The sequence below is a fragment of the Drosophila obscura genome, unplaced genomic scaffold (genome assembly GCF_018151105.1).
Source record: "Drosophila obscura isolate BZ-5 IFL unplaced genomic scaffold, ASM1815110v1 contig_150, whole genome shotgun sequence".
NCBI classification, from domain to species: Eukaryota; Metazoa; Arthropoda; class Insecta; order Diptera; family Drosophilidae; genus Drosophila; species Drosophila obscura.
The window spans coordinates 13,165,505-13,192,017 of record NW_024542736.1 but is presented as its reverse complement, the minus strand read 5'-3'; the positions used below and the strand labels follow the sequence as shown (position 1 = coordinate 13,192,017).

The following is a 26,513-nucleotide window of genomic DNA, read 5'->3' as shown; positions in this document are numbered from 1 at the left end:
TTTTTTGGCAGCTATCTCCTGCCAAAACATATAGTTTGCTTGCCAGCCTTATCGACAGCCTTATCGGCTAATAGCTAGTAGCGGCATTAGCACAAATTAGCCAATTGCCTGCTCTTGGTGATGGCCATAAACCATAAACCAAACTACTTGCAGCCCATTTTTATGTTACCGGTTTATGGCTCAACTAGCTATTATGATGATTGAGGTATCGCTGGCAGTTCAGCACGTGAATGAAAGTCCACGATGGCAAGAAGGGTGGGTCAAGGAACGAAAAGAAGAATGATTTACAACGAACATTTAATGCGAAAACTGAGTAAAAATCGGAACATAATGGACAGCTTCTACATTTGATCGATCTGGTAGCACTTCCAACCATATAAATCAGCAACCGAATCGCCATTAGTATGGGCTGATGGCTGATGGCATTTCCAGCAGCGATATCTGTGGCCCAGATAAGGCGCGGGTGTGATAGCAAGGCTATAAATATCGGCTAGGAATCGGTCCTGGCTATTAGTTCCGCCATGAAGTTGCTCTGGAGCATAGCACTGCTGGGCATGGCCCTCTGCTTGGTCAGCCAGGCCTTCAACCTGCCCGGGGTCCCTGCCGTCTTCACCAGCGAGGATCGTCTCATCTCTGCCGTCTCAGGTGGGTGCTCTGACTGCTCTGACTGAGGTTTCCCTATCAGAAAAGAGATCGAAAAGAGGTTCCTGCTTGACAGATTCGATTGACGTCCGGTGCGATTGCCTCCACTCTTGCAGCTACTGTGGCCGAGGAGATAAGCCGCGAGTTTGTCAAGTACATGCGAACTGGGGTCGAGTCCGAGAGGCTCAAGGAGCTGGGCAGGGAGATGAGGGCGAGCCACAGCAGGAAGGCCATCTTCACAGAGTCCCTGGTGGAGCTAACCTCGGCAGACCAGTACTTCGTGTGCACCATCTGCCGCTCCACGATCAACGTCTTTGTGCGCACCTTCACCGAAGGGGAGTTGAGCGGACCCAACCGCGAGGCCGAATCCAAGAAGTTGTTGCTGGGCCTCTGCGACTACTTCAGCATCACGACTACGGAGGTCTGCTCCGGCTTGTTCGACCTCAACTGGCCAATCCTGGACTTCATCTTCAACGAGACTGCCGCCAATTCGCAGTCCTTCTGCGGCATGCTACCCATCCCCATCTGCCAGGTGCAGCAGGAGCAGTTCAACCTGACTCTGACCATCGAGGGCGATCTGCCCACCGAGTCCAACTCGGATCTTCCCGCCCGCAGCCCCCAGGACCATCTGGTCCTGCACCTCACCGACATCCACTACGATCCCGAGTATAACGCTGGCGGCAACGCCGATTGCGCGGAGCCCATGTGCTGCCGCAGTGACCTGCCCCAATCGAGTTCTAGTTCCTCTGCGGCTGGCTATTGGAGCGACTACCGCGACTGCGACACCCCCAAGCACCTGATCCTGAGCGCCTTCGACCACATCAAGGAGCACCACAAGATCGAGTGGATCTACCACACTGGCGACGTGCCGCCGCACAATGTCTGGTCCACCAGCCGTCAGGGAAACATCGACATGCTCACCGAGATCGATGGTCTCCTCACTGAGTACTTCCCGGAGACGCCAGTATACTCCTGCCTGGGCAACCACGAGCCCCACCCAGCCAATGTGTGAGTTCCTGGCTAGTCTCCCTCTATGTTTTCCAGATACAAAGCTCACAAAATGATTCCACAGATTTGGCAACGATGAGATCCCCGCTTCCCTGCGCGTCGACTGGCTGTACGAGCATGTGTGGAAGCTGTGGTCCAAGTGGCTTCCCGCTGAGGCGGAGGAGACTGTGCGTCGGGGAGGATACTACACGACCTCTCCCAGTGAGGGGCACCGCATCATTGCGCTGAACAGCATGGACTGCTACCTGTACAACTGGTGGATTTTCTATAACGGATCCTTCATCCAGGAGCAGCTGCAGTGGTTCCACGACACGCTCCTGGACGCGGAACAGGCGGGCGAAAAGGTGCACGTCCTCTCGCACATTCCCTCCGGAGACGGCGACTGCTGGTCCGCATGGGCCAATGAGTACAATCGGGTGCTAAACCGCTTCAGCGGCATTATTACGGGAATCTTCAGCGGCCACACACACAAGGACGAAATGAATCTGCACTACACGGAGGAGGGCCTGGCGGTGGCCATAAACTGGAACGGCGGCAGCCTCACCACCTACTCAAACAAGAATCCCAACTACCGCCTGTACGTACTCAGTCCGCCGACCAAGCAGGTGGTGGACCACCTCACCTACACCTTAAACTTGACTGCCGCCAATCTGCAGCCGGACCAGCAACCCGAGTGGTACCTGGAGTACGAGTTCAGCAAGGAGTTCACCGAGGACACCAGTCCAGCGGGCATTGACAAACTCCTGGTGGCGATGGCTGAGAAGCCCGCGCTGCTCCGCAAGTTCTGGCGCTACAAGGTGACCAGTGCCGATCCCAAGCTCAGCGAAGGCTGCGACAATACCTGTCTGTCGAAGACACTCTGCAGGATTGCCACCAGTAACTACCAGGAGCGGACGCGCTGTCGCGAACTGCAGGCCATTCTTGAGAAGAGCGTGAGTAGTCCTGGCTGGTCATGAGTCTGAGTTTGAGTCTTTTTCCTTCAGCTTTTGACGCTTTTTGCTTTTCAGTTGGAGAATGAGGAGGACAATGACGATGGTGGTGCCCCTGGACTCAAGGCCCTCAGTCTGACCTCCCTCTTGGGACTGCTGGTTGCATTCATAGTCCTTTCATAACACGTCCGTCTTATCGATGCCCCCAAGTATATGTATTTATAAGCCGTATCATCGGCGGGTGGGCAATTGTCGCCGATCGATTAGCGCGACAATAAATCCTATCGTAAAAGTTCAGAGGAACCCCACAGATACTTTAGATGTGAGTAGGTTAGAGGGGTGGGGTGGCGGGGCAATAAATACACACGGTTCTTGTAGTCAACACTCAGAATGTTCGATATACATATACATATATATATATATATAGAGTCCCAAGATGCCTCTCGGGTAGCGGATACTTTGCGAATTACTAGTAGCTTGGATTAAGTTTAAGTTTAAGTTTGGGTTTAAGCACTACGATGGAGTCCGGGGAGGGTGTCGTCGTATTCGTATTCACTTCGTCTTCCGCCCCTGCCGCTGCTTTTGTACATACATATACACAGATGGATTGAGTCCAGGACGTCGCTTAGAGCGCGCACATAAGCGTCGCGATGTCGAGGTCCTGCTCATCGGCCTTGCGGAGGATGAGGGCTGCCTGGTTCTGGTAGCGACCCGTGGACACCAGGCGCACGGTGCTCACCCCGCAAAAGATGGCCTGCTCGGGCCCCGGCTCGTTGCCGGCTCCACACACGGCGCTGGCCAGCTCCACGCTATTGGAATCCAGACCAGAGGACCCGCCGATCTCCAGGCGATCCTCAAACATCTGACACTATGAGCGAGGGCAGAGAGATTAGCCAAGAGCGAGCCACCCTCTGGAATACTCACATCATAATTCACCTTCTGCTGTGTTCGCACACTCTTGCCACCGATCCGCACACTGGCCAAAGACACGACGGCCGGAAAGAGCGCGGAGATGGTGCAGTTGCGGGCTTGGCCAAAGTTTGTCATCTTGTAAACGGCGACGGTGTCCTGGACCAGTACATTGCAAGCTATCGGGCGGATAATGGTTGAGGGAGATGCAAGTAAGGAGGGGACTGGAGACTCACGTTGTGTGATCTTGTGGAAGCGCACGTTGGCCACGAAGGAGCCTCGGCCGGGTATACGGTACTGCAGCAGGGCAGCGTTCTGACTGGATCGGAAGAACTTCTTGTTGCTAACACGGGGCCTAAAAGCAACGGAGAAATTGATTCATGCAAATTCAATTCCTCAAATGTAGGGGCATCCACACGTACCACTGCTTGTAGTTGTTGCAGAATTCGTAGACACGTTCCTCCAGCGGTCGATGGTGATCCTTAATGCCCGGGAAGTACTCACCGTTCAGCTCCCAGCCATCAACAAACTGCGGATGGAAGTTGGATGGAATCGTGCATGGAAGATTATGGAAGGACTTGACTTAGAGGGAGATTTCCTTACCGCCATGAGGGATCCTGTTTCGCAGTTGGCGTCGTAGTGCTTCATTGTAATCTCCACAATTGTGTCGGGCTCGCCAATCACATACAGCCCACAGACCTCCGGTTGCTCTTCCACTCCCACTCCCAGTCCCAGTCCGTGATCCACTCCTGCAGCAGCAGCTGCAACGGCTTCCAGCTCGAGCAGAGCCGCTTCCCGATTGAGACCGGGCAGGGGGGGTAGCTTCTTGAAGATGTAGTCACCTGCCTCGGAGGCCACGTGCATGCATTCTGCGTAAAGGGAAGGCAGAAGGTGGAGACGAATTTGGATCGATTTAATGACTTCAATGCAGTCAAATGGCCCCAGGCCACTGTCTAACAAAAGCCAAAAGCGAAACCGAAACCAATTTGTCCGAATAGGAATATGAATAGGAGAACTGAAGTGGGAGTGTGGCATCGGGGAGTCGTAATTGAAATCCCCTTTGACTGCCTCGCTCCTGGGCACACATCCCCATTTGAGCATTGGCTGTGCAACAATTAATTTATCATGCGCATCCACTTAATGCCCGGCCATCGTTGGCTGATTTATGGCCGAAATTATTAGCCAGACTTGGGCCCAAAGCCCAGACAGCCCAGGGATGGAGAGCCCTACTCGGTTCAGGCGGGCGGGCGCCTTTTATAATCCCGCTCACATATCCCGCCCACCCTGACCGCAAAAAAAACAATCAAACTACTGCTTGACTTATTTTTTTTGGTCTTGTTCTACATGCTTGTCACATACTCCGGCTTCATCTCCGTGTGTGGGTGAACTTAAATCCCTTGGAAGGGACTAGACTACGTAGAACCAAAGACAATATAATAATAAAATGCGTAACGCTCATATGTACATTTCAATTGCCATATGCAAGCTAACGTAAAAATCCACAAAATAGAATGCGCTTGTGTGAGTGCATAATTATGCGTACTTGTGCAAAACGATGAAACTTCTTCTTGGCGCGCGAGGCTTTTTCTTCAATTCTCTTTTAGACTCTGAAATGCTACAGGCTTCGTCAATGCACTTTGGCGCGGCACAGTGCGGAATCAGCCGAAAACGGGTTGCACAGGTCAAAAAATAGTATGAGCGCTTTGGATAAAATGAATATACGCGCTAAAAGAGAATTTTCAAGAGAATATGAGATATAAGCATTTAAAGTTGAAAATTGTTTCAGTGTGAAACAATGTATTGAGCTCTCAGTCGCTTATTAATTTAGCCCGCTGATATAGGCAAAGACCCCACTGTGCGAAATGCATGCATATGCGTGCGCAAATGAAGCCGTTCGTCTCCCTCTGTCTATTAGGCGCAGCGATAAGCCCCGCCATACAACAGGGTTTTCGTCGCTCAAGCATCATCTTGGTATTGTATAGTCTTTGATACAAGAGAGCGGCTGGCTCTAGAGCGCTCTCTTTCTCTCTCTGGTTTTTGAACCAAATTTCCAGAGAGCCTGGAGTCAGCTCTAGAGCCAGCCTGACAAATATGAGGGCCAAAATTTCGAATGGCGTTACGCATATTATTATTATATTGTCTTTGGTAGAACTGTAAGGGAAGAACCTGCCACTTGGCGCCAATATGATTATGACACTCGCTAATTGCTTTTGAGTGTTCGGATTTTGTGACTTTTAACATTTCAATTAATTGCAACTGACAATTAAATGAACATTAGCCATAATTGATTAGCCATTAATAATAATCATACTAATTAATAATCATAATCGGATGCGGAGCATTACGAATGAATAATCATAAAATATTTGTGAGGCCATCGAAATGGTTTCAGCTTTGAAACTTACAGCTTACAAACGGAATTTCCAATATTAAAAAAAAAACATTAATAAAATACGCGTAAATATCTCTGTAAATACACAATCTTAACCATTCACCCTAGTGAGCTTACGGCCCCAGCAGCTATAGCGCCAAGTTATGTTAATTTTTAGTTAAAACTACTTATTAGCATTATATAAATAAATAAATAACATACGCGTATGTTCGAGCTTGCTACCTTTTCCACACTCACTCAGAATGCTCACATCATATGTTATGACTACTTTTAGTCGTCATCTCGTACACTTGCACGGCTTAAATATGAGAGTGTTCGATGGGACTTCGTTCCACTGAACTAGAATTAGCATTCGAATCCTAGACCGTACTTATTAGTATCGCTATTACAGCAATAGAAACGAAAGAGAATTGCTGTGCTGCCTCTGCCTTTGGTCTCATTCATCCTGGGGATTACGACAACTCATTTGTGAATCGAAATTATATTTCTACAAAATTGCTTTTCCTGGAAACTTTAAGGTGACGTCACTCCCATGGGATGGGGAGTTTGCCAACCCTTGAAATGTACCTTGCCCGTCGTCCTGGCTTTAAATAAAAGCAATTATAAATCGGCATCGCCACAGATTTGTTGATGTTTCGTCTGAGGATGATGCCGATTTTGATGCAACTTTCTGGTTGCCCGGGCCTGACATGCGGTTGCTTTGACGATTCCCCTGGCCAAAACGCTGGACTAAGCCTGAACACAGCGGGAGCCATGGGAAAAGCTGGGACTAGCCCAATCGAAGTTTTTGTACGAGTGTACGAGTGGCTGGTGGCTCTCCATGAATTTCATTAAGTTTCCCTTCATCGAAATCCCAATATTTCAGCTCTATTGACATTTGGAGAGGCCACAGATCTGATATCTTTCATTTGGTCAAACGGGGAGAGCACTTTTATTTGAATTTGGATGGTCAATAAATTCCTGTTGCTGTAGTGAATAAATTACACATACGACATGTGGAGCCAGGGAGGGGCACCAAAAGGAAACCAGCCGTACACAACTTATGCAAAAATCAATTTGAGAGCCAAATTTAGCTGTGACCAGAAGCAAACAAGCTTTTGAAGACGCTTAAAACTTGTTACAGCCCCCCAAGTGTGGCCCCCTCCTCCTCTTTAGACCGAGCACTTGACTCAAAAGTTGCCTTTGTTCCCGCTCTTCCGGCCTTCGTGCGTGTCACTGAGCTGCTTGGAGTGCTTCAACTTACCTGCCACCGTGTGCACATTGTGGGGCATCGCCGGGCTGGGGTAGAGCTCAAAGGAGCGCTTCACACTGGGCCAGGCCTGAAAGAGAAAGAAAATAGAGGGAGCATATAAGACAAGACCTAAATTGGAACCCCTCTGGCAAATGGCAGCCCATGCAACGGAATGTGGCAGTCAGATCAGGGTCTCCATTCAGCCAACACAAAAGACAGACACACGAAATGGGGGAAGGAGAACGAGAACCCAGCCAAGGATCAGCGGGTTGTCCGCTGCTAATGTCCGCCAACTTCTGTAGTTGTGCCCCAGCGGGGGCCAGCTTTCTAATGCGGCCCGGCACTTAGTGGCCCGCCGCCACAATGCAACTGCAGATGGGGAGGGAAAAAGGCAGCAGGGACTGAGGTCAGCCAATGCAGAGGACAATAGCCGGGTTTTAATTAAACGACCACACACGATTTGCCAATAAACAAGAATCGGAGCAGATGACGCCCGGGACGTGCTCAGCTCCTGATGGTGAGTGAAGCGGGGAAGGGTACAAGGGACATTATAAGCCTGACAAATCGGTGGAAATGTTAAAAGTGAAAAGTGTCCCGGCCAGGGCAAAAAACTTTCATCTTGGGTTCCCTTTCTTGGGCCCTGTCTCTTGGCTTTGATGATTGATTGGAGGCGCATTTTCGCTGATTTTCTTGTTAATTGAAAACGACTGGAGGTTCACCCACCACCAATCGTATATCCCGCATGCAGGGGTGATAAATGGCGACGCGCTCAAATATTTCAGTTGGAGGTATAAAAAACGCTCGGCTTTTGGTTAATTGTTTGCGCAACACTCGAGAGCTGGCCTTTAACGAGCCGTCCGTTATGGAACTGTCAACTGTCAATTAGTGGCGGTTTTCGACAAAGCCAAAGCTTTAAGCGTAATCCGTGCTACACGCTAAAAAAAATGGTTCCCTCCCTGACGTCACGAGTCATTCGCCGAACGGTGCTGTTGAGAGCGGAAAATGGGAATCGAGACTCTGCCAAGTCTCGATAAACTGTCAACAGGCGGTTAATAAATAATAAACATGATATCTTTGAACACACGTGACGCTGCATCATTTGCATAATCACAATGTCGGAAATTGCTATCGGTTCGGGATTGGGATTGACCCGGAGAGGGGTAGGAAAACAGCCTTTGTCCAACAAACGAGAAAGTTGCGCCAGCTGCTCCCAGAACCAAACACACATCTGCGTCAGACCCGAGCTAATGGTTCCAGTTCCAGCAATGGAACTGCGATGGATGGCTTTTAAAGAGTTGCCAAGGGAGATCCGTGCAATTCAAAGGAGGAGCACCAGAAGGCAGCAGAGGTCACAAATCTAAGAATAAAATATCCCTATCAGCCATTCAGTGACATTCACCCACCCATTACCCATTCCTTTTCGTTTAAGTTTACTTCCCCTTTCTGTACATTCTATTCTGCGTAAGAGCATGCGAGCATTCGCTCTGATTTTCTTTTTCTTTATTTATAATTTTTCAATTATTTTTCGCCCAGTTCAGGAGTCGCCTGCATTGATTAATGAGTCTGTTGTTCAAACAATGCCCGGCTTAAAAGTGGAATGGTATTGCTCCTTCGAAGCTGAGCTCCTGGGTGGCTTGTTGTATTCCTTTCAAGGTCGCGGGAGTGGAATCTTTTGTGCCCGCGTCGTGGTCTCGCTAATTAGCCAAGGATATGCGTGTCAGGTCTCCATCCTCATGGGCTGGCCGGGAGTCAAAATTCCCCAAATATTTGTGACTTTATTAAAAGCTCGCTGCGACACCTACGCTGCCTCGGCAGCGGAAGCGACGGAAGCACCTTGAGAGCCTTCTCATTGGCAGCATCCTTTCGGGGCCAGGCAAATATTGACATTACTCATAGGGGAAGGGGCTTCGGTAGTAATCCCTGAGTTCGGCAAATACTTCAGCCTGCAGCGGCGGCATCATTCCTCAAGTCCATTGTGTAGGGCAGATGGGGACTCTTTGGTGGCGGCATGACTAAGCTATGAGGCAGCTTCAAAGGGGACCGGACTCTCCGGGTAGGTGAGCCGGAGAGGAGTCTTTCTGACCATGAATAAGTGATGTACAGTTCGAGCGAGCAACAGGCTGACGTTGAATCCTGTTCGACCATCAAATATTCAGACGCATTTATGGCCAGCGTAAATTTCACTCAAGGAATCTCTGTGAAAAGATCCCGCTAACAGAGTAAGGGTGGCTTAAATATGCGCATAGTGCCGGAACCCAATGGTGTATTACTTACTTAGCATTAATTCAAGTCGAAATGAATCGCCTTGAAATAAGCTGCGAACGGAAGGACTTTTGAGGAATGCATTGATGCGTCCAAGACGGGCTTTGCAAGGGAAAATGCTTTTTGACTTTAAAAATATCCACTAAAAGCAGCTTCATCCATGTAAGGACTTTCTTAATTACCAGTTTTAATGACAGCTCATCCAACTTTGTAAAGCTGCCAACAGAAATTGCCGCCACAAGCAGCCGAAAGCCGCAAATTAATTAGATTACGATTACGCACCGCTGGACGAGAGTGTTAATTTCTCGCAGTCGCAAATTAACTGTGAAATGCAATTTAGCCCAAATTGGAAATAGGGAAGAGAGTGGCTAAAAAAATAGTGGGTATTGAGTGCGTGGGTGTCTACAAGGAGAGTGAGACTTGTGTTCCAGGAATGCGATGTCAAGTCGTGCATGCGAATCCCTTTGCGGCTGCTGCATGCGAAAGAAATCCGCTCCCAGGACGGAAATTAGTTCTGTTCAAATCCTTTACATCTCCCACACACACACACACACACGCACGGTATACTCGACATCTACAAATATTTGTATTAAACATTTGGCATCGCAGACTTATGCACATTTCTGCAAGAAGGAAATTTAGCGCGGCTGCTGAGACATGGCCAAAAAGAAAAAAATACATATGGAAATTTGAGGGATCTGACTCATAAATTTCACTATTAAATCCTTAAAGTTTAGCATGAGGTGAATCTTTCGTTTGTGGTTAAACCAATTACCAACCTTCTTCGGAGGCTCCGCTTTGTGGGCACAGAAATTTGATGGAGACATCTATCAGGTTTTCCTACACACTTTTTGCTTCTACATATTCTGCTCCTTTCAGTTGGTTTTGACATTGATGTTTTAATTGTTGTCGCTCTCACATGTTTACCGTGCGAAAGTGGACTCTCCAGTAGGAATAGGAGAACCCAAACATGGACAGGGGTGTGGCAGTGGTTGTGGGCGGGGTCATGCCATGTTCTGGCTTAAATGGGTGTAAAGTGCCAAAGCGTCGGTGTCAACATGCGGCATTTAAAGGCACTTCGAGTGCAGGGCTCCTAGTGGGAATGGACAAGTGTGCTGAGCCCCATCACAGGGGGGATAGAGATGCAATCCCAACCCATTCTGAGTGAGTGGCCCCACAAAGAACGACTGTCGCAGGCAGGCAGCATTGCAGTTTCATTGCACTACGCCCATCAAGTGAAATCGCTTTTCCGTTCAGGTTTTTCCACCCACGGGGAACTGGGACGGTTCGGTTCTATTCTCTTTGGCTCAATGGCAGGTGGGGAAATTTACATATGTATATCCTACCTTGACTGCGGTCTTACCCGGCCACAAAGTTGCAGCTGAGCAAATATGTCGCAAACGGGCCAGGTGATGGATGGATGGATATTCATAGCTTCTTCCACCCCATTTTTTACCTTTTCATTCTCCTTCCCCACAGAGAAAAGATGGATTCGATTTGCTATTTCAGGATTTTATATCTCTCTTATGCGAGTTTCAATCATAATTAGCTGATTTGTCAGCAGTTCTATTTCTGCGGCTGCAGCCAAAAGTCAGAGTTAACTTTTGCAGGATTAGGGACATTCTCATTCCCCATTCCCCAGTGAAATTAAATATTCATTTGTGTTGGCTAAAAGTTTGACCTGATGACCCGATTGAGCATGCCCACGTTGGAGGCATTCATGAATTGCTTTCCAGCCCCGAAATCACGTCAGTCCGGTGAATCCAAAGCCTGGTCTGCAACGTGACTCTAATAAAGGTAATCTGTTCTTAGGTTCTTAGCAAGAAGCCAAAGTTGAAAGGCTCTGAAAACTTTAGCAATAAAGCGACACGACACACACGCTGCGAACGGGAATCAATCAATCAGAGGGCCCATCCACATCCCAGAGGGAACCAATTAGATCAAGTCATTAGTTAAAAAGTTGCAGCAAAAGTTGGCTCAACTTGTCGATCGAATTACGGGCGTGTGGCCGCATTTCCTTCCCCCGAATTCGACACGACACAATTGACACTCACCTGAACGCCCAGCACAATCATGGACAAGTAGACGTAAACGACCAGCTTCATTGCGACGGCTTTCGCGGGTTAAGCTGAGGCGTGAAATTGCCAGTTGCCTTGGGAGATGGAGCTTCAACGGGAGCTGCTTTGGAATGCCGTCCTGAGGCCACTTTTCAATTAGCCGACGGCCCAAAAATGTCGCGTCCGGCGCTGGCGCTTTGATCCTTCGGCTGACCAGCGCTCTAAGCCGATTCCAAAGATTAGCAACGGAATCACGCACTCAATAACTTCATTAAAGCGCGAAATTAATGACAAAAGCACGCGAGGCTGACGGAGACACGCTGTGTATGCTTGAAGCGGGTTTGAATTCGGATAAAGAAACCGTTAGGTGACAGAAACCGATGCAGTGCAGGGCTGGCGCTTGTGCTGGTGCTACTTCTGCTGGTCGACTGGTCCAGGACGATGCGTCAACGCTGCCGCACGACGACAGAGTGTTGGCCCTTATCAGTGTCGCATTTCCTTTTATAGCCATCGTCCTGGCTCTAGTTTCGACTCCTACTACCGATGCTGCATGCCTCTCGCGGTCATCTTTCGATGAACGCTTTGCCTATTGTCCCACGAAAGATCCATGGTTGCTTTTTCGCTATAGTTTCCCACTCATTCAGTTTTTTTTTCCCATTTCTACATTCATTTTTTTTTCCTACGCTTCGGTAAACGGCATTTGAAATGCTTGCCGCTGCTTTTAAATTCCCTTTTCTGAAGCTTTTCTGGTGAGTTTTCGACACATCGTTACCAACACAGAGAGAACAAGAAAGCTACGCTGAAAGCTCTTTCGACTGAGAAACGGCTTTTATTTAAGTTAACATAAATGCGTGCTTTGGAAACTACAGAAATCTACTAGTTTAAATCTTTAGCTATCATAACTTTTGTTGTGAGTACATTTCGGGAATGGTCCTACTTCAGGCCCATGTCCAGTGAGGGGGACACGGCCACAGGTATGGGCACGTTCCGTGGATGGTTTACATCGCCTCTATCATAGTAACCGCCCAAATGCTCTCCTGGCACATGGTAGAGTCCGTAGTGCAGACCATTGTTGGCCACCTACGAGAACGATGGAAAACCTTAATCAGATCTGACCTTAGACCCTTGACAGACACTTACCCTCTTGAGCCCATTGATTGAAGCCAGCAGCAGAGCCATCTTGGCCAATAGCAAGGCCTTCCCACTGACTATTGAGAGCATCTGGAAGCCCATGGGCACCAGGATTGCCCCCAAAGCGGTGACTCCAAACATCATAGTGATAATCATATTGTAGCGATGTCTTCTCAGACGAGCACTTCCCACAGGGTCGGAGGTGGCTGCCTCTGCGCCATGAGGATGGAAATGCATCAGCGAACGAGATGGAAATGGAGACGGGTTGAACCTACCGCTGCTAAGATATCGCTCCGTCAGCTTTCCCAAATTCACTTGAAGCGTGTGCGTGGTGAGGCCCTTGGCCAGACTGACGGCGAGTTGATCGAACCAGGTGAGATGCTTGAGATCGGTGCGTTCCTTTCCAGCTCCCAGTGAGTGTGCGGTGGCATTGGGACCGGACACCAGGCGCACTCCTTCGTAGAGCGGAATCTCCTGGGCTGCCATGATGCCCTCAAAGATGCGCAAACTGCGCGAGCGAAAGCAGGTCCACAGACTGGGAGACGTTGCGGATCGATAGCACTCCCGCAGATCGCTCCGCAGCTGCCGCAGCTGGGCTAACCAAGACATGCGGCTATTCGTATCCGTAACCGTTTCCGCTGGGGTATCTGCCTGGGGAGATCCAGCTACAAACTGCGCCAGGAGGCATCCTCCCACTAGCAAAACCAGAACCGCTTTCATTTGCATTGTCTTGCTGTCGATGTCGGATTCGAAACTGCATCTGCTGCGCCGATGTTCAGGCACTTTTTATGGCCCACTGCTGGTCACTGATCGGAGACCGATCTCGTCCAGTGCACCCGGTCATTAGGCCAGACGATGACGATGACGATGGAGACCCTCTGCTCTGGCCTGATATTCTCTTGTCTTGTCTCTAACGGTCGCCTGGTCTCGAGACCTGGCTTTGGCGGTCATGGTCGCCGGGTGCCTTCGATGGTGTGGGCGTGGCAGGTGACTTCGAAACCGAGTCTGAGTCTGGCCGATCCGAGGCGGCCTAGAAAGGCAATCATGGCCAGCCATGGAATTAACTTGTCAACATCGATTTGCAAATTATTCCCCACGATTCTAATCAGATGCGTTTTGGCCCTGTTAGCATGTGGCTGTGGCAGTGGCAGTGCTGTGGCAGTTGGTCGTGTATTAGCCGCTCGATTGAGTTGGCAAGTAGCTTTCAACAGCGAGACTCGTTGAGGGGTGGAACACTTGGATATGACATCTATGAGCATGAGTTAGTTTCTTTAGCAGTTGATATAGGGAACTAGGACATTAAAAGGGGAACCCAGAAGGTCGATCGAAGGTACTTAAATATATACTATAAGGAGAATCAGTGCATTTATATATAAAGATAGTTGAAGGGATTTCCTGCTTTAGGGCCTTTTAGTTGAAGATACTATGTAAGGTTTTTAGATTAGTTTTTCAAAGAAATCGAAATACTCCAAAGTGGTTCTGTATATGGGACTTTTCAAATTGTATTCATATAATTCCAAAAAATATTTAAAGAACGCAGATCTGTTTTCAACATACATTTTATTGGTTTATTCTTTATTAGCTAAGAGGTCATTCATTGCATTTCCTTTGCTTGATAGATGTTTTGAACAAATTCGTAATAAGATAAGAAGGATTACGCTTTAAAAGTTCCATTGAGTGCAAAAGTTGACGTTCAGTGATTGGCTGGTAATTGGTAGGTAATGTAGTGGCTCTAGACTTTTTAACTAGTTAACAAAGTTTACAAAAAATAGTTTTACACTTTCCTGAATAGAGACTCCCCATAAAATCTTTAATATATGTACATACATTTTCGTTTCGTTTTCTTTTTCTTTTGGTTTGGGTGTAGGTCGACAGTTGTCAAGAGTCGACTGGCACAAGGCAAGTTTTCGCCCCCGTTTTTCAGATACAATAGTACAATATATTCGGTCGATTTTCGGTTCGAACTTCTCCGCCTAAACGTTAGAAAAATTCTCAGTGCTTCTCTGTGTTGTGTGTGTGTGTGTGTGTAAACGCGTCCTAGCAAAAATATATGCTCCCTTTTCTGTCTATGTTGCACCACAGCTCTGCTCCGATCCCCCCAATCCTGCTGGACAACTCTTGGACTATGGGGCGCTGGGCAGGCGGTGGCGCAAGTACAATCAGGAGCCAGTCGTTGTGCCGGGCGTGGCAGCAGCGGCTCCAACACCAAAGCGCGGCAGGTACAGGCCGAACTTGGACTCGACGCCGGCCAGGAGAGGCACTGCCGCCTTGTAGCCTCCGATGTGGTCCTGCGTCCCAATTGCAGCACTTTCCAGCGAAGTGGCGGGCTTGTGCAACTCGGATCCACGGGGTTGCGTGCCGCCAAAGTCCACATAGAAGAGGCGCTGCATCAGCTCGTAGGTGACGAGGGTTACGCCGAACTGGGGCGACGACCGGAAGACTCGAGCTGACGGATAATCAAGCAGGTTAGAGTTTGGGGCCCGAACAAGTGGAGATCTTAGTCTTACCTGCTGTGCCCTTCCAGAAGGCACGTGGACCCTCCTCGGCCATGATCTTTTTGGTGGCATCCCAAACACCTGTGTAGGTCGTCTGTCCGGAGCGAGCAACTACCTGCAGGCGCGTCTTGATCACATCAGCTGGAGTGACCAGCGAGGCGGCAGGAACTCCGGCAATGGCTCCGGCGGCCAGCAGGGTCAGCGGGTGGTTGTAGCCGTTCTTATCGGCCATCATGGCCTTGGTGTGGGCGTATGTTGGGAAGTAGATGGCCGAGAAGGGCACGTCGCGCAGCAGGCATGCACGGGCTCCTTTGTAAAGCCCGAAGAGACCCAGCTCCCGGACCACAGACCAGGCGCGAATCTTGTTGCCACTGGCTATTTCACCCGCCACCTGCAGCCGAATCTTGACGATCTCCAGAGGATTGGTGAACACCACTTGGGAGGCGCCCGCACAGCCTCCAGCAAGGATCTCCGACCATACCGGGATGTTGCCCCGCTTATCCGTCAGCTTGTCGCGCACCAAATCGTTCACCGTCAGCTTGATGGCCTTCTCCGGGGCCACTCCCATCAGCTGGGGCAGCAAGCCTCGATACAGACCCAAGGCGCCCTCGTGACGAATGACCTTTTGGAAAAAGGGAGAGTGGTTAGTGTTGGAGGATGAGGATGTTAATCAAGAGATCAGGGATATTAACCTTTTTGAAGCAGTCCCAGGAGTTTCTATAAGCCACTTCTCCGATGTAGGAGCCAGCCCGCTGGTTCTGCATTCTCGTCTTCACCAGATCTATGGGGTAGACCACCGTCGCGCCCACAGCTGAAAGAGAGGCAAATGAAGGGTTATTATTGGGAAAAATGGTGTTCAAGGATGGATAGAACACACACCTCCAGCAAAGGAGCCGAGCGTGAAGCGGTAGCTGCTCTCCAGCACCTGTATGAAGGCCGAGCGGTCGGCGGGGCTCTCCACGGCTTTGATCTCGGCGAGGCGATGTGTGATATGCTTGGTGTAGTGCTCGGGCGCAATGTTGCTCAGGTCGCTGTAGTCGATGCGCCTGTGGAGAGGATAGACCGCCAAAGATTAGTCAAGCTGCTCTTATGGTGGGATCTTATGGAGAGGGTATTATAGACAACGACTGGTTATGCCTAGGTGGTGGGAATACTCGGATATTTGGATAACGAAAGCAAAACTGAGACCAGGGACCACTTCACTTGCCTACGCGTAGCAGCCTTGCGCTTCTTGCGCTTCCAACACCTGAGATCGAGATGCAACACGAAACAATTTCGAAGAGTGCAGTGCAGGAGAGGAGAAACAGATACAGATAAACAGATAGAGAGAGAGATACAAAATGCAACGATTAGCACATTTGGATTGACATTCAACGGAGGGATTCCCAAACATTTAGCGGACAGAGGAACTTTTCACCCACTCTCACAATCATTCACATTAAACCACAAGTCAGAGACCATAAAGAAGCTCAGGGGATGATAGCTTACCCTGTCTGCTGGACGGTCCCCGTCAGCTGGAAAAGAATGTCTATCTCAAGGGGCGTGATCTGACTCATGGTCTGGGCCGCATAGAGGAGCTGGTCCTTTGTGACCGGCTCGGATCGGTTGCCCTGGGTGGCCTGTAGGTAAACCTGCTTGATCAGCTCCATGTTGTTCAGCAGCGAGGTAAATGCGATGAAGTAGGGGAAGCTCACTTTGTGACCCTCGGTGACCTGCAGAGCAGAATGATCCATTATTTGTGGAGTAGTGAAAAAAGGAAGGTTCCTCTACTAACCGCCACCAGGTTGTCCTTAACGTCGGGTGTGAGTAAATGCCGCTTGACCTTAACTATGATGTCCTGGAAGTCTAGGGGGGAAATGAATCCAGTGCCTGCTGGATCCTTGCTGCGGAATGCCTCCATGGCGTGCTCCTCGTGGAAGTCGTGCAGCAGTTGCGTGAATTCAGCATAGTTGATGAGGCGTTGCTTCTTCTATTCGGTTTAGATTGGGGTCATTACAGATTAAACATGCGATTGGAGTGCATGAGCCTCTACGTACATCACCAAAGTAGCGCTTGATGAAGGGTCCGTCCAGGCTAAAGGGTATCTTTGAGTGCAGTTCGGTTTTTTGTACGACATCAGCAAAGTCGGCTGTAAAAGAGTAGCTTGATTATAGAAGGGTTGCATTCCACTGAAAGATTGGTATACACTCACAGTAGGAGACGTTTCCGTTGCCCTGGCGGTCAAACAGCTGGAAGGCGGTCCTGTAGAGTGCATCAGGGGTGCAGAGCAGGCCCTCGAAAGCCTGGAACTCCGAGAACGAGATGAGTCCATCCTTGCTTGTGTCAGCAATGCCCGCCAGCAGGCGTACCGAATCCTGCAAATGTGCGGAGCGCTTTGGACATTAGAACGGTAGCGAATCTCGTTATGATTAGCAGTGAAAGATAAACGGAGGACAGAGAGTTGCCCCCGCAGACTTCGGCACCTGGAAATCAGAATTAAACTCCCCCGGCCTCGATCGCCTGTCCGGTTCTCAGGCCGTAAATAGGTCCGCGGCTGATAAGCGTCCAATTAGAATTGAATCTGTGACGTTGGACTGCCGGGCACGAGGCAATCAAGTGATTATACCCATTCGGGTGTGCGGATACCCAGTACGGGTATCCGTCTTCCACTTCGTGTGGGTCAAGGGCAGTCCGTGAATCAGCGACAGTGATTTATGATACAGGTAGAAGCAGTCTACGGGAGTTCCGAGCACCCTGGGCTGTCTGAGGGAGTTCACGAGCCGATAAGATAAGCCCGTGCCCGTTTCCCGCACAATGTCGCCTTATCAGCCGCGTCCAATAACCTTGCAATGACCCGAGGAGTGCAGCGGCGACGCCCGTACTTACGTCATTAAATGCAGCTTCCGAGAAGAGTCCGAGGAAACGGCGGACAAAGTCTTCGCTGGTCATGTACTGCTCCCCATCCCGCTGCAGAGAGGCGTACTTAAGAAAGACCTCGCGCAGCTTGTCGGTGCCGGCGCGCTTCAAGAACGAGGGGGTCTAGAATGAGAGACGATGATGAGTAAAGGGTGATATGAATGCTCTCTGGTGTGCGCTCGCTCTCTTGGGGCGCAGTACAGAAGCAACACGTGTCACATGAGAAGGGAAGCTTTTTGCGCATTCAATCCAACTACTATTATTAACCTACGGTAACGGAGTTCTTAGTCAGAGGCATTTCCAATGCTGTTCTGTTGATGTTGCTGCTGCTGTTCCCGCTGCTGCTTTGGCTTCTGCTTCACTTTTACTGTTGTTTCGCACCCACTTTGCTCATCAATCCACCACGTTTCCAAACTAAATGAGCAGCGGGCCAAGCACTCACTAACACTAACAGTCACAAACACCATGCTGAGAGAACAAAACTGAGAGAGCTTTTATCTTTTCCACTCTTTTGCTTATCGCTCGCACGCTCTGGCTCAAGGTGTGTGTTCAGGCAAGGTGAGGTATATGCACCAGCAAACAAATATGTACTTCTATCATGAGAGAGCCTCTAGTAATGCCCCACCTTACAATTATATACTCTGAGCCTCAGACCAGATAGTGCTTGCTTTCTTATGCTGGCTGCTTCTGCTCTTTTTTAATCGGAGCTCTCTTAAGATGTCTCGATGCACAAATAACATAATCGAAAGGTCAACAAGTTAAGCTTCGATGACAATACACCCAATCATTCCATTCCCGTTTATCAATATTCATTGACGTAATCCGATTACCCAGCGAATGCAAATGTAATTCCCCTCAGACCGGGAAGCTAGCTCCAACGCTCTCATCCACTGTTTTTCCTCAGCAAACGAATTACGAAAAACAAAAACAGATTTCATTATGAAAGCTGCGAAAGCACACAGCCAATTATTTTGAACCGAAATGCTCGAGATATAATAAAATAATTATTTGTGGTTTTTTTTTTTAATTCCATTTGATTGAACCCTCTCGAAAGGTTAAAAGAGGATGGATTACGGTCAGGGATTCTGTTCATAATAAAATTTGGCTAAAACCTAATAGATTTGGTTTGAATGATGAACATTTTCCACTACTTCACTCCTAGGATTCACTTGCCTATCGCAAAATTCGAAAGAGCATCCAAACTTCACTATCTTATTTTATTTTATTTTGTCGTCCACATTATTTATTTGTTCAGGCTACTCTTCACATAGTTCCAATGTTTTTGTTTTTGCTGGCTCTGGATCCCCCAAAGTGTCGCATTGACCTTTCCCAATCTCCAAAATCGATTGTATTTCGGAATAAATGAATTGGTTCTCCGGCTTTTGCCAAGCTATTAAGTATTCATGGGATATCAAAAAAAATGAATTGTTCGCTTGATGAAGGTAACCTAGTTCATGTGCCGGGATATAATCGGGGAAATTGTCAACTTCTATTTAATTTCAATGAAATTAAAATATTTTAACTGTCGACGTAATTGATGCATCGTAATGATCGTAATAAAATGTTTACCAGCACATTCTCTTTTAAACTCAATCCAGACAAGTGAATTTCCTTCAACCGCAAAATCCCCTCGCTTGAGGAGGAGGATTATTTGCATCATGTTCCCCTCCGCCACTATGCAAATCTCATCCAAGGAAAGAAAGCTCGTCGACTTCTATTCAAGTCAGGCGTGAAATAATCCCATTCGAATGGGTTAGTTACGAATGGTTTCGAGCAAAGGAAGCTCCGCTCAGCTCTGGTCTCGATGCAATTGGTTGAACTTGAAATCCCTCAGATACCCGTCATCGTGCACAAAAGTTTGCATATTCATGGACACGATAAAAGTTTCCGCTCCTCTTTTTTTTGCCGAGCAGAGCCAACAGGCGGGAAATTGTGCACATATGTATGTACGACCCAAGTGACAGACACCAATGTGTTTGTGCGGTTTTCTGTCTCTGCTTGAGTTGATTCTTCCCTTCTGTTCTGCAGAGGGTATTTATGGAAGGACCCCAAAATGTATGTATGTATATGTATTTTCTGGACTTTTCGGCAGCAAAGTTTTTTTTGGATTTAGTATATACATACATGTATGTATGCATGTATATATGTAGCTGTGAGATGGGAACAACAGGGTGTCAAAGTCTTCGGTGTTAAAGTATGATCCCTGATTTTGCTGCTTTGCTGCATTTGCATAATGATTTGGTCTTGGTATGGGACCTGTCCTGCTCCTTGGCGCAGTCAAAGGTCGCTGGAGCAGGTCGCCTTCGTCCTCATTCGTCCCCCTTCGACCGTATCTGCCTGAAGCATGCGGCACGTGCTTGTCACTACAACTGTCATAGTATTTGTGTGTAACTGTCTGTGGCTCCATGGAAATTTGTTGCGCCAACGACTGCGACAGCCACGGCAAAGTTTTGTTTTTGTTTCCGTTTAAAATTTCTCTCAAGGTCAGTGAATCCAGAGGTTCATTATCGCAGTGGCTGTCGCTGCCTGGTATGGTTTGTGGGAGGGACAAGCTGTGCCGACACTGAAGTCAAACAGCAGTTGTCCGAGACAGAGTGGGAGAGAGCAGCATGGAGAAGAATCACGACAAATTCAGCCCTAACTCAATGGAATCCAACGTATGCCATGAATCAGCCTCTGATCTAACTTTTCTCCAACTGCAATTACCGCTAGAATGAGAAGCATGGGCATGAACTAACGGCAGCTGCTCGATTACGTATACGGATTGCGTATACACAGTGGCTACTACCGTGTGCCAGCAGTCAGCTGTCGCAAGCTAATTGACGACAGAGCCATGTACATACACATGTACATATGAATATATATGTATATATGTGCCTTTATGTATGTTCTTATACAGAGGTGGCATTTGCTGCTGGAACGATCAAGAACTGCATGCGAGAGGTAGAGATAGAGCAGACCGCTATCTCGGTGACTTTTACAAAGTCGTGAGAAGAGCAAACACAAACAAAATCTCGGGGATGAAGGTGATTTAGTTGTTTGACATCGGGCTGGAGAGTGAGTCTCCCATAGATGGGGGAGGCGGAGGCGACGTTCTGAAAGCTCTCATTCGGTATGATATTGTGTTATTTTGTATATAAATGTTTTGTTTTTGCCAGCGAGCTTTTTGGATATATTAAATTATTATTATTTGTCTATTTCGTAATATTTCGTCTGTCTGATTCGGATATGGTTTCGTGATTATTAGTTATTCACGGCACTTGCCACTTGCACTATCTATTTAATTAGGAGCTTCCCTGGGCGTTACCTCTTCCTTATCCGGCATTTCCACTTAATCGAATGAACACAATCGGAAAGTCTCTTGGATCTTCGCGGACTTCGTACACTCGCGATATCTGGGGATATATTTAAACGTCTATGTCTATCCACTTATCCACTTGATAGCCCGCTTCTGTGCGTCTGCTTCCAACTGTTGCTTATTCTGCGCGTCACAATTCTGACTCCTGCCAATGTGCCAATGGGATGGGATGGAGGAAGTGGAGTGTAGACTTGACCGGATCCGGGTTTTGTACTTAGCGCGACCAGTTCGCCGTTTCGTTTTGTATTGGAGACGCGCGCGTTTTCTCGCTTTTCCTGTCTGTCATCCGCTGGCGGCGCGTTGCTTTTCCATTCTGAATCGCGATTCTGATTCCGATTCCACTGGCGGAGAGCTTTTCCCAGTCCCAGTAACACCCGAGCCAGCGAATAAGGCAGAGACAGGGACTTCGATAGCGACAGCGACTGAGACACAGAGATAGAGAGAGAATGCGAAAGAGCAATCGCGCTTTCCGTGCTTGCATTTCAGAATCATATTAATTTATATTAGCACTCGGTTTGCTATTGTTTTTCCAACAGCAATGCAGCTGTAGAACAACAATAAAAGCTCTATCGGGGTGGTGTGATGTGTGGCATAAACAACATAAATTTGATAATAGAACTGCCTTCGCGGAAGCAACTTCGGGCTGAGGAAACTCAAGGTGTCTTATCATCGCGCCCACTCACACGTGCATTTAGGGCGGCAAGGTCACGGCGTTCGTGTTTGATTGTGTGCGTCAAGTGGTTGTGGAAACTGTCGAATTTCCCTTGCGCTCATTCAATTTTCAGCTGTTTGCATACGTGAAGGGAGAGCCATCACAAATATTGCTCATACGTGGTGCCATTTCTCTGCCGACTCTTGGCCAGCGGACACGTGAATGAAGCATGTTGGGCGGGGGACTCTATAATTAGACTGCGAGCGGGAAAGCTAAAGCGGAAAAATTGTGCCATTTTATCAAAGGAGCAGTCTGTGGCCTCTCTCCTCGGAGGCGTGCTTCCTTCAACCGGATTTGGAGGAGGGTTTTCATTAAGTGAAATGAACAATTTCTGGAAGCGAAGCACGAACAGACAGACGTTGTCATGAAGGTTAGCCAAATGTCAGGACAGCTCGGAATGGTATGGGTGTCTCTTTTATGGCGCGCCACGCACACCCTCGAGGACTCCCGCCAGACACAGCCACAGAAAGAATGATGGGCGACTGTAAAGGCACTTCCACTTCCTTGTTGTCACGTAGAAGCTGTTCTTCAGAGCGAGAGGACTGCAGCCTGTGATGGCTTCAGCTGTTATCAGTGTATGGCTGTCCATCGCGTATTTCATTCTCATTTTCCATCCCTCACACAAACATACACACGCACTCACATTCATTCGTTCGCTTTCCAACTGCCCACCACCCACACTATTTATACATGGTTTTCCTACTGCCGACGCTTTTCCTTTTCCTGCCAAGCTGCTCGCGTATTTTTAGACCCCGGTAGGCACCTAATCCCCGGCTCTGGCTTTTCCATTTCCTTTGTGTTTTCCCATTGCGTGGAAGAAGTAATTAAGGCGTAAACTGGCGCACACTCGAGGCATGGACCTTAAGCCGCCTCTTCAGTGCACTTACTTCTTGGCATTGTGCGGCTGGCGGTGCGGGGATCCAATTAAGCGCATCTGGGATGTGCATTCGCATTATTACCGATGGGGGATGGCCTGCGATAGGGTTTTTTGGCGGGACAGTCGCTGATTTTTGGCGTTTCGAAGCCGCACTCACAGACGATGGCAGCTGGTGGGTTGCTCTTTTATCGATTTTTACGCACAAGCAAATGTCTGTTATTCTTTTGAGGAATTACAACCACAGTTTACAGGCTAACACTTAAAATAAATATTGAAATGGTTCGCAAAACGGATCCAGCTATAGCCGACGGTTGGATGGATGGTTGGAAGACAGCTGCAGCTGCAATGGGAGGAAAACCGTGATAGCCCTGCCGAACGGGAATTTGAACTGTGAAAACTCGGAAAATGTTTAAGAAAAACTAACACTGCGCCACCTGTTGCTAGCTTTAGGTACATCATATATGTAAGTGGCGCCCGCCTTGAACTAAAAATCGCGCTGCCAACCAACTACCTCAACATCCAAAGCTTTGAAAGTTTCATAGCAGCCATCTATAAGAGTTTCATGAATAAAACTTAAATTAAATTAAAATAAATATTTTGTTGCCTGGCATTAGAGCGCAGGGCAAGCGCCCTTGTTTCAATTTTTGGGGGTGCCAATATCCAAATGAATCATTTTGAAACCTTCAGGAAAAATACTTGTTGTTTAATTAAAAGGTATAGCATTTTATGATGATTCTTATTTTACCAACAGGTTATTGCGGATTTAGTTAGCAATAGTCAGACACTACCGAGAAGCATCTGCAGTAGGTTGCGCTGGGGATCTGCTGCCACAGGCCTGACAACATATTAATAATTATAGATAGTAACGAACGAAAGAGTAAGCCACAATTGTAAATCACATTGGGTTCTTAAGAGAAAACGAAACGCAAAAGCTGGTAGTACATCAAATTAAACAACAAATGCCGCCGAGTGCTCTAAATAGTTGGATGTTAGAAGTCCCTGATCCTGGGACTGGGATCAGCTGCATGCAAAAATACATCCCCTCTGTAGTCCGAAAATATGTATCTCTGTCTCTCTATATACCGTCTATGGTTAATCACTGTTTGAATTCGCTTTCCTCCTGCGGAAGTCCCTGGGGATTCCATTGGGTTCCATGGGACAACTGAAATTGTGAGCTTTTGCTGGTGATGTTAGATCTATGAGGTGAGGGTCCCCCACCGCAATTGCTAAATTAGCTTTGCTGCCTCGCTGGGCGACTATCTGCGCAGATCGATGACCTTGATCTTCGTGTAAGCATCCTTCTGGATGTGCTGCGCCTCCATGAACAGGGGTGGGTCGTTCGGGTGGGGGTGGAAGCCCGATTGCCGGCACTGGGCGATGTAGTCCAATCCGTAGTGGGGCGTGAGTATAAAGAAACCAGTGCTGAGCGTGAAACGAAAGAATAGATAAGAAATGTTTTCCCCGATGAGTCAGCGATGACTCACGTGTTGTATTTGGGCGCACACACGATGGCCAGGGCCTCCGGCATCATCATCTGGTAGGAACAGTGCGTGTGCAAGTCCACGGAGGACAGGAAAGCGGTCTGGCTGGGATGAGTCTGTAAGGGAACCGCAAAATCAGAGACTCGAAAGAGACTACACAGTAGAGGCTACACACATGGATCCAGCCGAGCGTGATGAGCTGCATCTGATCCTGCACATCGAATATCTGCTCTTCGTGCATAGTGTTGCAACTGTCGGGCGTGCCCTGTTGCTGCGGCGTGATGATGTGCGTGATGTAGAGCTGGTTCTGGGCCAGATGACCAGCGAGCACTCCGCACGTCTCGATGTTGTTGGAGGTGTTTGCCTTCGCTAGCTGCAGAAACACCTCCATGGTGTCGCCAGGTACGTGGACGATACGCAATGAACCGGCAAGCAAGGAATCGGTGCGGTTGTACGACGGCTTCTGGTTTCGGTCGAAGTTGGGCTTTGAGCTGAAAGAGCTGTAAGTATGAGCGGCAAAGACTGGAAACAGCTCATTTCTCTCGAACTCACTTGGATGTCTTGTCGAAGGCCGCGTCTGCCGCTGGGAGCAGCAGCCCAGAGCCCGGTAGGTTGGTGCGATTGGCTCCTGTGGGAAAGTCGTTCGGATAGACAACCTGGTCCAACAGGCCGAGATCCGGGGCCGAGGGCTGGTTACCCTCGTCAATCAGCACGTGCAGATTGGCCGGGATGATCGAGGGTATGCTGCTGGAGCCCGCCACCTGCCGACTGGCCAGCTCCCTCTGGCGTTGCCGCTCCCGTTCGCGCTCCCGCTCCAGCTCCTTGACACGCTCCGCTTCTTTGTTGGCTAGGAACTGCTGGTACTCGCGTTGGTAGTGGGCCAACAGTTGGGCGCGCAGCTTCTCCGTTGTAGGCATTATCTCGTCCTTGATGCGCTTGTTAATGTCCCTCACCTCGGCCTTGACGTTGCCATAGTCCGGGTGCTGGCGAATCTTCTCGATGAAAAGGGTCATGTAGCGCAAGTACAAGATGAAGGCATTCTCGTGGTTGCCCTCTTGCAGATACACGTTCGCCATGCGCAGCATTTCCGTGCCCGAGCGGTAGTAGCTGCAACGAAGGGCATTTGCCAATTAGCAAGGACACACACTGGGAACATCCTTCAAAGGAAAATGTGCACTCAAGGTCCCACTGTGACATTGAGACGCCTCGACTGTTATGGCCTTGAGCCTCCTGCCTGGAGTCCAGACTTACCGCGTCACAGGCTGGTTCTTGTCCACTTCGATGAGGTTTCCGCAGTGCGACAGGTGCTTCATCCGCTCCTGTGGCTCCACAACCCCCATGCTCATGTTGTTCACAGCCTTAGACATGGCGTATGTTTATCCTACTGCTGCTTTTGGTCGCCTGGTTTAGCTGCTTTTTACGGGTTAGTTGGTGCCCGGACTTTGTGGCTTCCCACTAGCAAGGATTGTCTGTCCGTCCACGTTGGTCCAGAGCTCGACTCCTTGGGGCTTTTCTTGGATTGTACAAGAATTACTCACTCACGGCGTCCACGGGAACCAAATCGGGCTGCCAAACAAATGTATATTAAATTATATAATATAAAAACTGCCATTTAGTTGTTCTCCATTTGAAAATTTAAAATAAACTAACCCTTATTGGGAATTAAAAGTTTAATGCATAAGGTAAACGAATTGGAATCTAATTGGAATAAAAATCAAATTGAGCTCATTTTTGAACTTAAAAATGAGTCGAATTAATGTCAAACAGCTGATGATGAAATGTACCATTATATACCGTAAATATAGTTTCAACTAAATTTCGACGTAAAAAATACCAAAAAGTACCTAATACAGTGCCAGTTACAACGAAAACGTACCAGCAGTAGTACATATTTTAAGTGAGAGCTCCCACATGTTTGTAGAGATATCTCAGTTTTGCTGGGAGTTCATTTGCACGATAATACGTGTGCACACATATGTACATTGAAGTCCGCTGTAACCTCAAAACACAAAACACTCTTTATCTCTCTTCGCAGCAAAGTTAGCAAAGTCTACCCCACCAATAACATGTATACAATGGTAGACAGACTGAGGTTAGTGGGCGGGACTTTTTGAATTTGAATTAAGGAGATTAA

General features: G+C 48.4%; 5 protein-coding genes across 6 annotated transcripts; 1 reads left to right on the top strand and 4 right to left on the bottom strand.

Moving 5' to 3' along the window:
- Positions 1-522: 522 nt before the first annotated feature.
- On the top strand, positions 523-2,931 carry LOC111066560 (sphingomyelin phosphodiesterase). Its single transcript, XM_022355277.2, has 4 exons — positions 523-645; positions 759-1,650; positions 1,715-2,582; positions 2,658-2,931. Exons 1-4 carry the CDS (start codon positions 555-557, stop codon positions 2,760-2,762), a joined length of 1,956 nt encoding a protein of 651 aa, XP_022210969.2. The 5' UTR covers positions 523-554; the 3' UTR covers positions 2,763-2,931.
- Positions 2,932-2,967: 36 nt separating this feature from the next.
- On the bottom strand, positions 2,968-11,889 carry LOC111066655 (corticotropin-releasing factor-binding protein). The gene is made up of 7 exons (XM_022355412.2): positions 11,428-11,889; positions 7,124-7,199; positions 4,092-4,357; positions 3,911-4,017; positions 3,725-3,843; positions 3,504-3,667; positions 2,968-3,447 (listed from the first exon to the last, which is right to left on the bottom strand). Exons 1-7 carry the CDS (start codon positions 11,476-11,478, stop codon positions 3,205-3,207), a joined length of 1,026 nt encoding a protein of 341 aa, XP_022211104.2. The 5' UTR covers positions 11,479-11,889; the 3' UTR covers positions 2,968-3,204.
- Positions 11,890-12,363: 474 nt separating this feature from the next.
- On the bottom strand, positions 12,364-13,397 carry LOC111066667. The gene is made up of 3 exons (XM_022355427.2): positions 12,837-13,397; positions 12,571-12,773; positions 12,364-12,510 (listed from the first exon to the last, which is right to left on the bottom strand). The coding sequence occupies exons 1-3, from the start codon at positions 13,285-13,287 to the stop codon at positions 12,364-12,366; spliced, it is 801 nt and encodes a 266-aa protein (XP_022211119.1). The 5' UTR covers positions 13,288-13,397.
- A 705-nt stretch (positions 13,398-14,102) lies between these two features.
- On the bottom strand, positions 14,103-21,635 carry LOC111066590 (calcium-binding mitochondrial carrier protein Aralar1). 2 transcript variants are annotated; one of them, XM_022355320.2, is made up of 10 exons: positions 21,259-21,635; positions 17,922-18,074; positions 17,248-17,410; positions 17,093-17,184; positions 16,831-17,025; positions 16,545-16,768; positions 15,936-16,102; positions 15,749-15,867; positions 15,069-15,678; positions 14,103-15,007 (listed from the first exon to the last, which is right to left on the bottom strand). In XM_022355320.2, exons 1-10 carry the CDS (start codon positions 21,274-21,276, stop codon positions 14,721-14,723), a joined length of 2,028 nt encoding a protein of 675 aa, XP_022211012.2. In that variant the 5' UTR covers positions 21,277-21,635; the 3' UTR covers positions 14,103-14,720. The 2 variants fall into 2 exon arrangements, with proteins under 2 accessions (XP_022211012.2, XP_022211011.2); XM_022355319.2 differs by lacking the exon at positions 21,259-21,635 and adding an exon at positions 18,223-18,364.
- Positions 21,636-23,580: 1,945 nt separating this feature from the next.
- LOC111066559 (STAM-binding protein-like A) lies at positions 23,581-26,142 on the bottom strand. Its single transcript, XM_022355276.2, has 6 exons — positions 26,030-26,142; positions 25,631-25,945; positions 24,932-25,486; positions 24,555-24,870; positions 24,383-24,495; positions 23,581-24,320 (listed from the first exon to the last, which is right to left on the bottom strand). Exons 2-6 carry the CDS (start codon positions 25,744-25,746, stop codon positions 24,155-24,157), a joined length of 1,266 nt encoding a protein of 421 aa, XP_022210968.2. The 5' UTR covers positions 25,747-25,945; positions 26,030-26,142; the 3' UTR covers positions 23,581-24,154.
- Between the last annotated feature and the right edge of the window lie 371 nt (positions 26,143-26,513).